Source organism: Lipotes vexillifer, unplaced genomic scaffold (genome assembly GCF_000442215.2).
Source record: "Lipotes vexillifer unplaced genomic scaffold, Lipotes_vexillifer_v1.1 scaffold88, whole genome shotgun sequence".
Taxonomy (NCBI): Eukaryota; Metazoa; Chordata; class Mammalia; order Artiodactyla; family Lipotidae; genus Lipotes; species Lipotes vexillifer.
Window position 1 is genome coordinate 1,030,174 of NW_006779887.1, and position 13,907 is coordinate 1,044,080.

The following is a 13,907-nucleotide window of genomic DNA, read 5'->3' on the forward strand; positions in this document are numbered from 1 at the left end:
TTATCATTTTTTTACCTCCATCTAATTCTTACCAACACCACACCATCACTGGTTCCGGTTCACCTTATGTGTAGCTTTTAGAAAGTGCAAAATACAAGGAGGTGGAAAGGATATGTTTTCCCTTCTGGAGGTGTATCATTGTCTGAGGGAGTATGCAGAGGTCCCCGTCAAGTCCTGTTGAGCCCTGACCTCTGTGGGGAATCACTGCTCTCCTCCAACCTTTTCATTTTATAAGTGGAAAACTGGGACTCAAAGGAACAGACCTGCCAAAGATTAGCGTTGCTGAGCCTGAATTAAAACCTATTTTCTGATTTCTTTCCACTCAATCACATGTCTATTAAAATAACAAGAGGACCGTGAGTTTCCCAATGTTGTTTTTGGAAACAGTCCAATCATATTCTTTTTTTTTTTTTTTTCCCAGTATGTGGGCCTCTCACTGCTGTGGCCCCAGACGTGCAGGCTCAGCGGCCGTGGCTCACGGGCCCAGCCGCTCCACGGCATGTGGGATCTTCCCGGACCAGGGCACAAACCCATGTCCCCTGCATCAGCAGGTGCACTCTCAACCACTGCGCCACCAGGGAAGCCCCAATCATATTCTTTTAAAAAGCTAAAATGTACAGATGCCTAAAATGCAATTTCCTCCAAGCGCCACTAATAATTTTTCTATTATTAAGAGCAAAAACAAACATACCTTCATTGCTGGCAAGAGAAATTCCGGAATAAATGGTAGCACAAGCAACAGCAACAACATTTTTAAGTCTAAGGCTGGAGGGTGAGTTTGCTCTTCCTTACCACAAATTTCTATTTTACTGTGTTAATTCATTAAGTTTAGAATACTGATTAAGTACCACACTTTTAAGGAAAGACCTATGTTAATTACTCAAGGCACTCCAATACTAACTTCATGTAACTGTAACAGTTACTAAATACTGTTCACTCCATCCTATGGGTTAGAAGGGAAATAATGATACTTCTTAGCAAAAACAATATAGACAGAAAGGGTGGGAGGGAGGTCCAAGAGGGAGGGGATATATGTATACATACAGCTGGTTCACTTAGTTGTACAACAGAAACTAACACAACGTTGTAAAGCATCTATACCGCAATTTTAAAAAAGAAATATATATATATATATATATATATATATATATATATATAGACAGAAGTGAGGAAACGGTTTCTAGATTAAGCACACCAAGGGTATATCCAAAATAAAAAATAAAAATAACACTCTGAAACAAAAGTTACCTGCAACTCCAGAACATTTTAATTCTAAAGAGCTTTAATAAATAAAAAAGCCCCAGTTTCCAAATATCTATCAAAAAGAGAATGAATAACGAGTCCCATCAGAGCTGGGGAAACATTTTTTTTAAAAAGCAAGGGGAGGGATGAAGGTAGATAACCATTTTTTCTCAAAAAGATAAAGATAAAGCACTGCTTCCTCAAATAACCACTCAGAATGTCACTTGAGATGAGCAGGCAGGGGGAATATAACTGTCCATATTTGCCTTGTATACAGTACTGGGCAACTAAATGCCAACTTAGCTATTTAGGAATGGCTTGCTAAAACGTTGAAAAAATGAAAGACTTCATCCTTGTCATAAACCGCCACTTCGGTGGAACATTCAGTGCACATGACTGGGTGATAGATTTCTTCCACATCTGTCTCTGCCTGCTCCACAGCATCTTCTTGGTTAGACCTCATCTTCTTATGGCCTCGCCTTTTCTTCCTGTTCTCTGGGGTTTTGTATCTTAGAATCTCTTCTTTGTTGATAGAACAATTCATTACAAACATTGCTCTATACTGAGTTTTGTATGATTCATGCCTAAGAGGAAAATGAAATGGAGAATTTGGATTTACATTCTATTTTAATAGTTACATATTTAGATAAAATGTGAGAATACCAAAAACTTACTGAAATACCAACCAAAGTAAAAACATGAGAACAAAACAGGAAATTAAAGAATATTTAAGAGTTACTTTAAGAACAGGAAGAGACTTGTTAACAGATACTGATGAATATATCCTCTTTTCTACTGCTCTATAAGTAACTTTTATCTCAGAAAAAAATGTTTTGATTTGCTCTTCCACCTTAGACAAGAAAAGCTATTGGAAACCTGAGAGGTAATGTTTAAAAAATCTTTGACTGTGTCTTTTTCTTGTTGTGACCTGAGACTCTGCCCTCCTCTCACTACTAGGTAGTGCCATTCTGGTCACTATTTTAGTAAAAGCTACAGTTTTAGAAGCTTAAAGAGCATCTGGTTTATAATGTCCACTCTTAGCTTTACTCCAACAGTCTAAAGAATAGATAATGTTTTCTTTGTTCTCCTCATACACTTAATATTTTCCTACTTCTTTCTTAACTTAGTAAGTTCTTTTCCTTTTTTTCCCCCTTAAACATCATGCAACAGAAATATCTATCTGGTTAAAAACAGTGAAGTCAAGTTATGCCTTCATTAGTTCTGAATGCTGATCATCTCCTCTTCCACCACCACCACTACCAGGCTGGTGTTTCTCAAGATGAAACCATAAAAATTTCATTTATACTCCACCGTACTGGAATTCTGTCTTAATATGGAACACAATTTTTACCAAGCCCAATTTCTACTGTTAGATCATGAAGCAACTTTGTTTGGGTATAGGAACCCTGTAACATGGTAACATGGTTTAATTTAAAAGAGAAGCAACTTAAGTACAAAGATATTTTACTTTTTCTTTATTGCATATTCTAGGTGTCAATTTATATACCAAAAGCTTAACAGCTCATATGGAGAGTACAAAAATTAATTGTTGCAACTGATCAGAAACCTCAAGCTAGCTAATAAGAGTAAATTACATCTGGCTTCCCATTAGTGACTAGAACAAATCCACTACCTAACATCATCATTTTATTTCAGTTAGCCTGATTCAGAACATGGACTAAGCCAGACATTTATAAGGCTACCAGAAAAAGAGAAAAGAAAAAAAAGAAAAGAAGAGGAAAAGGGCAAAAGTATATTTGGATTAATAGAATATAAGGGAAAAAAACACATGATCATCTCAATTGATGCATAAAGAAAATCTGAAAAATTCAACACTCTTTCGTGATAAAAACACCCAATAAACTAAGAATAGAAGGAAACCTCCTCAATGTAATAAAGACCACACATGAAAAATTCATAGCTAACATCATACTTAATGATGAAAGACTGAAAACTTTTCCCGTAAGACAAGAACAAGACAAAAACGCCTGCTTTCACCACTTCTATTCAACAAAGTACTGGAAGTTCTAATCAGAGCAATTACGTAAGAAAAAGAAATAAGGGCTTCCCTGGTGACGCAGTGGTTGAGAATCTGCCTGCCAATGCAGGGGACACAGGTTCGAGCCCTGGTCTGGGAAAATCCCACATGCCGCGGAGCAACTAAGCCCACGCACCACAGCTACTGAGCCTGCGCGTCTGGAGCCTGTGCTCCGCAACAAGAGAAGGCCGCAACAGTGAGAGGCCCATGCACCGCAATGAACAGTGGCCCCCGTTCACCACAGCTAGAGAAAGACCTCGCACAGAAATGAAGACCCAACACAGCCAAAAATAAATAAATAAATTCATTAAAAAAAAATAGAAAAAGAAAAGGCATCCAAATTGGAAAGGAAGAAGTAAAATTTTCTTTGTTCACAGATGACATGATATTATATGTAGAAAACTCTGAAGATTACACAAATAAACTATTAGAGCTAATAAACTAATGCAGCAAAGTTGCAGAGTACAAAACGAACACATGGAAATCTGTTGTGTTTGTATACACTAGCAATGAACAATCCAAAAAGGAAAGTAGAATAGAGATTACCAGAGGCTGGGGTGAGTAGGGGTGGAGAATAGGGAATTATTGTCTAATGGGTACAGAGTTTCTGTCTGGCATGACGAAAAAGTTCTGGAAATGGATAGTCATGATGGCTGTACAATTCTGACTGTAGTTCATGTTACTGAATTGTACACTTAAAATGGTTAAAATAGGGAACAAGATAAGAGTGCCCATTCTTAGCACTCCTAGTCAACGTATTTCTGGAAATCTTAGCCAAAGCAAGCAGGTTAAAAAAAAAAAGAAAGGAAGGAAGGAAGGGGGGTGGAGGGAGGGAGGGAGAAAGGAAGAAAGGAAGAAAGGAAGAAAGAAAGAAAAAGAAAGAAAGAAAGAAAGAAAGAAAGAAAGAAAAGAAAGAAAGGAAGGAAGGAAGGAAGAGAAAGAAAGAAAGAAAGAAGAAAGGAAGGAAGGAAAGCAGAAAGAAAGAAAGAAGAAAAAAAGGAAAGAAAGAAAGAAGAAAAAGAAAGAAAGAAAGAAAAGAAAAGAAAGAAAGAAAAAAAGAAAGAAAAGGAAGAAAGAAAAAAAGAAAGAAAGAAAAGGTGTCCAAATAGAAAAGGAAGAAGTAAAATTGTCTCTGTTTGCAGATGACACAATCTTATATATATAAAACTCTAAAGACTCCACCAAAAAAATGTTAAATAAACAAATTCAGTAAAGATTCAGGATACAAAACAATAAAAATCTGTTGCATTTTCACTAAGAAACTGAGAAATTAAGAAAACAATCTCATTCACAACAGCATCAAAAATAATAAAATACTTAGGAATAAATTTAACCAAGGAGGTGAAAGATCTATACACTGAAAACTATGAAACACCGATGAAAGAAATTGAAGAAAACACAAGTGTAAAGATATCCTGCTTTCATAGACTGGAATAATTAATATTGCTACAATGTCCATGGTACCCAAAGCCACTTATAGATTCAATGTCATCCCTATCAAAATTCCAATGACATTTTTCATAGAAATAGAAAAAAAATCCTAAAATTTGTTATGGAACCACAAAAGACCCCAAATAGCCAAAGCAATCTTGAGAAAGAAGAAGAAAGCTGGAGCATCACACGTCCTGATTTCTAACTATACTACAAAGCTATAGTAATCAAAACAGTATGGGATTGGCATAAAAACAGTCATTGATCAGCAGAACAGGATCAAGAGCCCAGAAATAAACCCACGCATACACCATAAACTAATATTTGACAAGGGAGTCAAGAATATTCAATGGGGAAAAGACAGTCTCTTCAATAAATGGTATTGGGAAAACTGGATATTCATACACAAAAAACTGAAACTGGACCCTTAACTTACAGCACTGACAAAAATTAACTTGAAACAGATTAAAGACTAAAATGTAAGATCTGAAATTATAAAACTCATAGAAGAAAACATAGGGAAAAAGCTCCTTGACATTCGTCTTGGCAATGATGTTTTGGAGCTGACACCTAAAGCACAAGAAACAAAAGCAAAAATAAACACGTGGGACTACATCAAACTAAAAAGCTTCTCATAGCAAAGAACAATCAACAAAATAAAAAGGCAACCTATGGAATGGTAAAAAATATTTGCAAATCATATATCTGATAAGGGGGTAATATCCAAAATATACAAGGAACTCATACAACTCAGTAGCAAAAAACAAACAAAATCCGATTAAAAAATGGGCAAAGGACTTGAATAGACATTTTTCCAAAAAAGATATACAAATGGCCAACAGGCACACGAAAAGGTACTCAATATCACAAATCATCAGGGAACTACATATCCGAACTACAATAAGGTATCACCTCATACCTGTTAGAAAAGGTATTATCAAAGAGACAAGAAATAACAAAAGTGAACCCTTGTGCCCTACTGGTGGGAATGTAAATTGGTACAGCCACTATGGAAAACAGTATAGAGGAGCCTCAAAAAGTTAAAAATAGAACTATCATTTGATCCAGCAATCCCACTTCTGGGTATGTATACAAAGGAAATGAAATCACTATCTCAAAGAGATATCTGGGCCCCCACCTCAGCCAGGTAATCAAGGTCAACATTAATAGTCATAAATTGGGCTTCCCTGGTGGCGCAGTGGTGGAGAGTCCGCCTGCCAATGCAGGGGACACAGGTTCGTGCCCCGGTCCGGGAGGATCCCACATGCCATGGAGCGGCCGGGCCTGTGAGCCATGGCCGCTGAGCCTGTGTGTCCGGAGCCTGTGCTCCACAATGGGAGAGGCCACAGCAGTGAGAGGCCCGCATACCGCAAAAAAAAAAAAAAAAAAAAAGTCATAAATCATGTTGATAGTTTGTGCCCATGACATAATGTGATGAAAATGGCACTTTATTTCTGTGGTCTTCCTCCCAGAAACCTACTGCAGCCTTACTTACAATAGCCAAGACATGGAAACAACCTACATGTCCATCAACAGATGAATGAATAAAGAAAATACGGTATGTATATACAATGGAATATTATTCAGCCATAAAAAAAGAAAAAAATCCTGCCACTTGTAAGAACATGGATGAACCTTGAAGGCATTATGCTAAGTAAAAAAAGTCAGACAGAGAAAGACAAATAGTGTATGATCTCACTTATATGTGGAATCTAAAAAAAAACTGAACTCATAGAAACAAAGTAACTGGTGGTTGGTGGGGAAGGGCAGATGGATGAAGGTGGTCAAAAGGTACTTATAATGAATAAGTTCAGCAGATGTAAGGTACAGCATGATGACTACAGTTAACAATACTATACTGCATACTTGAAAACTGCTGAGAGTAAATCTTAAAAGTTTTCACCACACACACACAAAAAAAGGTAACTATGTGAGGTGACAGCTGTGTTAACTAACCTTATTGTGGTAAATATTCTGCAATATATTTGAATATCTAATCATTACACTGTCATACCTAAAGCTTATACTATGTTGTATGTCAATTACATCTCAATAAAGCTGGGAAAACAGCTTTATTTAAAATTAAAAATAGGAACTTCCCTGGTGGCGACATGGTTAAGACTCCGTGCTCCCAATTCAGGGGGCCCGGGTTCGATTCCTGCTCAGGGAACTAGGTCCCACATGCATGCCGCAACTAAGAGTTCACATGCCACAACTAAGGAGGCTGAGAGTCACAACTAAGGAGCCCGCTTCCCGCAACTAAGACCTCGCACAACCAAATAAATAAAAATTAATTTTAAATTTTTTTTTAAATTAAAAACTAAATTAATTTTTTTAATAAATTTTTTAAAAATTTTAAATGGTCTAGACAATAAATTGAATATTCAAAATGAAGTACTCTTTTACAGCAAAATTTTTAAGACAGTTAAAATAGTAAATTTTATGTTACATGTATTTTATCACAACAGAAAAAAAAAATTAGTGTATTTGAGAGATTTTGTCATTCCACAACATATATGCAATTTTACTGAACCCTTATCAGTACTGGCAAGTACTTTATTAGAAAACCTATTTATAACAGACTACGTGTAACAAAAATTATTTGTATAAAGATTAGTCATGCAGCACCAGGGATATATGAGGACAGAACTTTATCAGAATTCCTAAGTACCTCAAAAGTCTATTTCTGATTTAAACAAGGACTACCAAGTGGTTTTTTTCATGTGTGTGCATGTGTGTGTGTGTGTGTGTCTGTGTGTGTGTGTGTGTGTCTGTGTGTGTGTGTGTGTGTTGTTACCCTTTATCCGTTACCTTTGGCAATCAAGACACAGTGTGGTCATGCAGGCAGGGCAATTCAAGACAGCATCACTATTTGGAAAAGGCTGCTGTTGTTGACGTGGCCGCTGTATTCCAAAACCACGGTAGCTAGAACAGAAAAAGAAGGTGAAGAGGGGAAACACATTAAAGCCAGATCTTGTTTTCAAATGCCACTCTCCCAATAAAAGAAACCAGTACCCCTTAGAGAAATGGTTGATTCCAGGAATGGGGCATACAAGATGGACCTGGAACATCCTGTAGGGCCAGAAAGTAAGGAAGTGCTCAGAAAGAAAAAACAAAAAACCCACGATGAGACAGGAATGTTAAAGGGGCACAGGAGCCAACTGAAAGAGTTCGCAATGACTGAAGGCAAAACAATTAGAGCATCAAAATAAAGTAGTATTGAATTATAACCAAAATATAAATAAATACCCATGAGTCCATGCTGACATAAATGACTTAATAAATAAATAAATGGGGGAGAATAGACACATCTCCCATACATAACAATCACAAATAATTTATGAAGATACTCTCCCCTCAAGGAGGAGGAGCATAACTCCAGACTCCTTAAGTCTAGGCTAAACACAGTGACATTCTTCCAAAGAGTATGGTACAGAAAGGGGTGGAAAGAGTAACTTTACAGTAGAGGAACCTGACAAATACAACTTCACTACAGTGAACAAGATCGACATGAACAGTCATAAATCACGCTGATAGTATGTGCCCTTGATACTAAGTGAGGAAAACGGCACTTTACCTCTGTGGTCTTCCTCCCCAAAACCTCTAATTCCAGTCTAATCATGAGAAAAACATTAGATAAATTCCAGTGCTCGCTTCGGCAGCACATAAACTAAAATTATAACGATACAGAGGAGATTAGCATGGCCCCCGCGCAAGGATGACACGCAAATTCGCGAAGCATTCCATATTTTTTTATCTATGATTGTTGAATCATTCCATGAAAAGGCACTCTACCACAAGATCAGCTGGATTGTGTGTTTAATGGATGTGGGAGTGGGGGAGTTGCTTGTTCATCCCTTCAGTTTGCACTTGGAACTCCTTTGATACCTCAGAGTTGGGATGGAGCTGGCCAGCCTGTGAAGACCTCCTTTGGGGGGCGCGGGGAGAATTTTTTTCCCCACTTTTATGAAGGGTTTTGTTTGTTTTTTGATGAAGATATGTTGTTTTGTATACTATGCTTTCAAAGTGTTAACTGTCATTATCTGCATTATCTTGTTGTTTGTACAGAACTACACTGGCCTAGCACAGGCAGATGTAGATTTTGTTATACTTGTCATAGCTGTTTTAATAAACTTAAGTTCTGCTGCTGAAAAAAAAAATTCCAATAGAGGAGCCTCCCACAATATACCTGACCAGTGCTCCTCAAAACTGTTAAGGTCATCAAAACCAAGGAAAGTCTGAGAAACTGTCACAGTCAAGAAAAGCCTAAGGAGACATAACAACTAAATGTAACATGGTATCCCGGATGGGCTCTTGAAACAGAAATGGGTATTAGGTAAAAACTAAGGAAATCTGGGGGAATTCCCTGGAGGTCCAGTGGTTAGGACTCCACACTTGCATTGCCAAGGGTGTGGGTTCAATCCCTGGTCAGGGAACTAAGATCCCACAAGCCACGTGGTGGAGAAATAAATAAATAAATAAATAAAGGGGGTCATTTGAAGCCCACTGGGCTTCACTGGGATGATGCAGGATCAATAATGTGACAGAGATGACTGTGCTTTAAATATAATTGCTACCCAAAGGTAAAACAGGATATTTTTTAAAAAGAGAAAAAAAACCTAAGGAAATCTGAATCAAGTATGAACTTTAGTTAACAATAATGCATCGATTATTAACTGTGACGAATATACCATATTAGCACATGGCATTAACAACAGGGGAGACTCGTGCGTTGCTGCTGTTGCGGGGGGTGTGGGGAGTACCACGGCAATTCTCTGCATCATCGGCTCAATTTTTCTGTGCACCTAAAACTATTCTGGCACAGCCACGGAACTGCCACCAGATCCACTGTCGGTCCACGCCACCTGTTGCGCCGCCTGCCCACCCGGCGTCCACTGCCACTGCCACTGCCATGGGAGTGCAGGCGGAGACCATCTCCCCCGGAGAGGGGCGCACCTTCCCAAAGCGCGGCCAGACCTGCGTGGTGCGCTACACGGGGATGCCTAAAGATGGAAAGAAGCTGGATTCCTCCTGGGACAGAAACAAGCCCTTTAAGTTTGTTCTGGGCAAGCAGGAAGTGATCCGAGGCTGGGAAGAAGGGGCTGCCCAGATGAGCGTGGGTCAGAGAGCCAAGCTATCTCCCCAGACTATGCCTACGGTGCCACTGGGCACCCAGGCATCATCCCACCTAATGCCACTCTCATCTTTGACGTGGAGCTTCTAAAACTGGAATGTCAGGAATGGACTCCTCCCTGAGCTCCCCATTCTTGGATGTGCCATGGAAGGATCTGGTGCCTCCAGATGAGCACAGCGAGTCTGTACGGAGCTTTCCCTGATGTTCCACTACACTCTGTATAAATATCTTCCCTGACTGAATGTGTTGTCACCGGCTTTGTTCTTCCCGTTTCTCCTTGTATGTGTGTTGACCTGAACTATATGCCATAAACCTCAAGTTACCCATTTTAGTTTGTTTTCATTTGAGGGTGAACACTGGGTTTCAGTCCTTTGGATCTAGGTTTCCAGTTACGTATTATTCAAGTATTAACAGCACAAGTAATGGGTTAACTTTAGAATAGGAATTGTTGGGCGGGGGGCAATAATCTATATATATTTTTTTTGGATGAAAGTTTTATCTATTATATATTAAACATTCTTGCTGTTGCAACTGCAAAGCCATAGCAGATTTGACGTGCTTTTGAGGGCCGAATTATTCTCGAAGTTAAGCAACGTCCTCGGGCTGAATTAAAAGCCCTACCCAAAACTAAAGTGGGAAGGGGAGAGCCTTTGCCTCCACTGTCCCACCTCCACCCTCCCCGTAACCCTCTGCCTTTTGAAAACAGATCGTTTTCACTGAGATGTTGGACACTACAGGTGTCTATCCCTGGACCTCTGAAGCCTTATTCATGGCCTGGATTTTTTTTTTTTCTTTTTCCATCCTCTGGTTTTTCTAATGGATATTTAGGACTTTTGTAATCTCATAGCTATCCAAGCTCCACTTCCTAAATTTTAAGAATTTCAATCGAAAGTTAAATTGAAGGTGCTGTTTGTAGACACTTAACACCCATGAAAGCCCAGCCATCATGACAAATCCCTGAGTGTTGTCTTAAGAAAATGAAGCTGGTCATCACAGCTTCAGCATCTCCTGTTTTTTGATGCTCAGCTCCCCGTGCTGATCTCAGAGTTTGCTGGCTTCTCCTTCACCCCCTCTCACCCCTTTGCTGTCCCGTGTAGTGATCTGGTGAGAGAAATTGCTGCCTACTCCCGCACCCCTACCGCTACCCCCAGCACTACATATGAGTTTCATTATTGCAATGAAAGTGCCTTATGCTGGCTTTTCTCAAAAAAAAAAAAAAAACACTATTCTAAAAAATAGTCTACTAATTCAAAAAAAAAAAAACCCCACAATAAAGCTACGTTTAAAAAGCAAGGGTTGGGGCTTCCCTGGTGGCACAGCGGTTGGGAATCCGCCTGCCAATGCAGGGGACGCGGGTTCGAGCCCTGGTCCAGCAGAATCCCACATGCCACGGAGCAACTAAGCCCGTGAGCCACAACTACTGAGCCCGTGTGCCACAACTACTGAAGCCTGCACGCCTAGAGCCTGTGCTCCACAACAAGAGAAGCCACTGCAATGAGAAGCCCACACACTGCAACGAAGACCCAATGCAGCCAAAAACTAAATAAATAACTATATTTAAAAAAAAATAGGACAAGGGATACCTGTATACCCTTTACCCAGATATACCTTATAGTTAACACTTTACTCCATTTGCTTTATCTGTGTTCTATCTATCTATCTATCTGTCTATCTATCAAAGCAAGGGTTGGGCTTCCCTGGTGGCTCAGTGGTTGAGAATCCACCCGCCAATGCAGGGGACACGGGTTCGAGCCCTGGTCCGGGAGGATCCCACATGCCACGGAACAACTAAGCCCGTGTGCCACAACTACTCAGCCTGCACTCTAGAGCCCGTGAGCCATAACTACTGAGCCCGTGTGCCACAACTACTGAAGCCCATGAGCCACAACTACTGAGCCCTGGAGCCACAACTACTGAAGCCTGCCTGCTTGGAGCCCGTGCTCTGCAACAAGAGAAGCCACCGCAATAAGAAGCCCACGCACCACAATGAAGAGTAGACTCTGCTCGTTGCAACTAGAGAAAGCCCACACGCAGCAACGAAGACCCAACGCAGCCAAAATAAATAAATAAATAAATAAATAAATAAATTTAAAAAAATAAAAAGCAAGGGTTGTGGACTCCCCTGGTGGTGCAGTGGTTAAGAATCCACCTGCCAAAGCAGAGGACACGTGTTCGAGCACTGGCCGGGCAAGATCCCACATGCCGCGGAGCAACTAAGCCCGTGAGCCACAACCACTGAGCCTGTGCTCTACAGCCCGCGAGCCATAACTACTGAGTGGGCGTGCCACAACTACTGAAGCCGGTGCCTAGAGCCCGTGCTCCGCAACAAGAGAAGCCACCACAATGAGAAGCCCCTGCACACCAGAAAGACCCAATGCAGCCAAAAAAACAAGAAAACCCCACAACATTGTAAATCAACTATATTTCAATAAAAGTTATTAAAAAAAAAAAAAAGCAAGGGTTGTAAGCTCTAAATGCCTAAGGATTTTGGTCTGTTTTGTTCCCTGTTGTATTTCAAGAGTCTAGAACAGTGTCTGGCATATAGTAAATTCTCAACAGATATTTGCTGATTGAAAGAATAAAGCATGAATCTGCTTATGAAGACACTAAAGTATAAAAGTATATATTCTTAAAAGGAGCTTATAGAAAATACCTAAAAATTGAACAGCAAAATGCAAATCATTTGGCATTACTTCCTAAACTCTTTAAATATTTGTGGGGAAAAATACTGAGACCATGTGGTATATATTTCATAATTGTTGTTAAATACCTCCAATGCTTAGCAAATTTCAAAACCCAAACCCCAAGAAAATAACTTATTCATTCAATAGGTGCTAAGTTCCCATATAGCAGTGTGCAAGAGCTTGGCATACAGCATTGAACAAGACAGGTATGATCACTGTCCTTGTGGTGCTTAAAATGTAGTGAATTCATTATTTGAAGCTGGTTTCTGTGGTCTTAAAAGGCAACTACTGCTTGACACAGGAATGTGAATAAGTCAATAAGATGTTATCTCTTCTCAAGATTATGTAAGAATGAAAATACATTCCATCTTACTTCCATGACAAATTCTGTTACCAGAATAAGGAGCTAGACCATAAGCTCCTTAATTATTTCAACAGCACTCATAGCACTTAAAACGTTCATTTCACACTATGAGTGTGAAAAATATTCATCACATAAATGCAAGGGGCAGTTGGAGGAAGTGGTGCACGGGTGAAACTAGGAGAGGAAAAAAGGACAAAGTGGGAGGGTGGAAGCTAAAGGGTGGTGCACAAAGACCCACATAACATCACAAGCCCTCTAGGCTTGACAAGTACAGATTCCTGGGCCCCACCCTAGCGGAATCAAAACCTCCTAGAGTAGGACTCGAGGGTTTGCATTTCATTCTCACCAGGTGATTCTGAAGCACAGCTAGGTTAGGGGAAAACAGTGGTAAGTTGCCCAGCTTTCACTTTTATGATAAATCAGCCTTTATCAAATCAAATTTAAAAATCAGTATGGAGTTTCCTCTAAGGATGATGAAAATTGTTTGAAATAAATATAGGTAGTGGTTGCACAACATTGTGAATATACTAAATACCACTAAATTGTTTTCTTTAAAATGGTTAACATTATGTCATGTGAATTTTACCTCAACTTTAAAAAATCAAATTTGTATACCGTATGCTAACGCATATATATGGAATCTAAAAAAAATAAAATGGGGACTTCCCTGGTGGCACAGTGGTTAAGAATCCGCCTGCCAATGAATGGGACATGGGTTCGAGCCCTGGTCCGGGAAGATCCCACATGCCGCAGAGCAGCTAAGCCCATGCGCCACAACTACTGAGCCTGCGCTCTAGATCCCGCAAGCCACAGCTACTGAGCCCGTGCACCACAACTACTGAGCCCCTGTGCCACAGCTACTGAAGCCCACACGCCTAGAGCCTGTGCTCGGCAACAGGAGAGGCCACCGCAATGAGAAGCCCACACACCACATAAGAGTGGCCCCCACTCGCCGCAACTAGAGAGAGCTCGCGCGCAGCCACAAAGACCCAAAGCAGCCAAAAATAAATACAT

At 39.9% G+C, this 13,907-nt stretch overlaps 1 protein-coding gene and 1 pseudogene across 2 annotated transcripts in view; one reads left to right on the top strand and one right to left on the bottom strand.

Annotated features, from left to right (window-relative positions):
• Positions 1 to 1,549: 1,549 nt before the first annotated feature.
• EAPP (E2F associated phosphoprotein) overlaps positions 1,550 to 13,907 on the bottom strand; it is a 27,379-nt gene continuing 15,021 nt past the window's right edge. Inside the window, exons 5-6 of the mRNA XM_007453030.1 lie at positions 7,523 to 7,636; positions 1,550 to 1,826 (exon numbers count right to left, since the gene is read on the bottom strand). Coding sequence (XP_007453092.1) covers positions 1,550 to 1,826; positions 7,523 to 7,636 — 391 coding nt within the window. The remainder of the gene's footprint in view (positions 1,827 to 7,522; positions 7,637 to 13,907) is intronic.
• On the top strand, positions 9,573 to 9,967 carry LOC103089255 (peptidyl-prolyl cis-trans isomerase FKBP1A pseudogene; annotated as a pseudogene). Its single transcript, XR_456982.1, has one exon. The product of XR_456982.1 is annotated as a peptidyl-prolyl cis-trans isomerase FKBP1A pseudogene (transcript).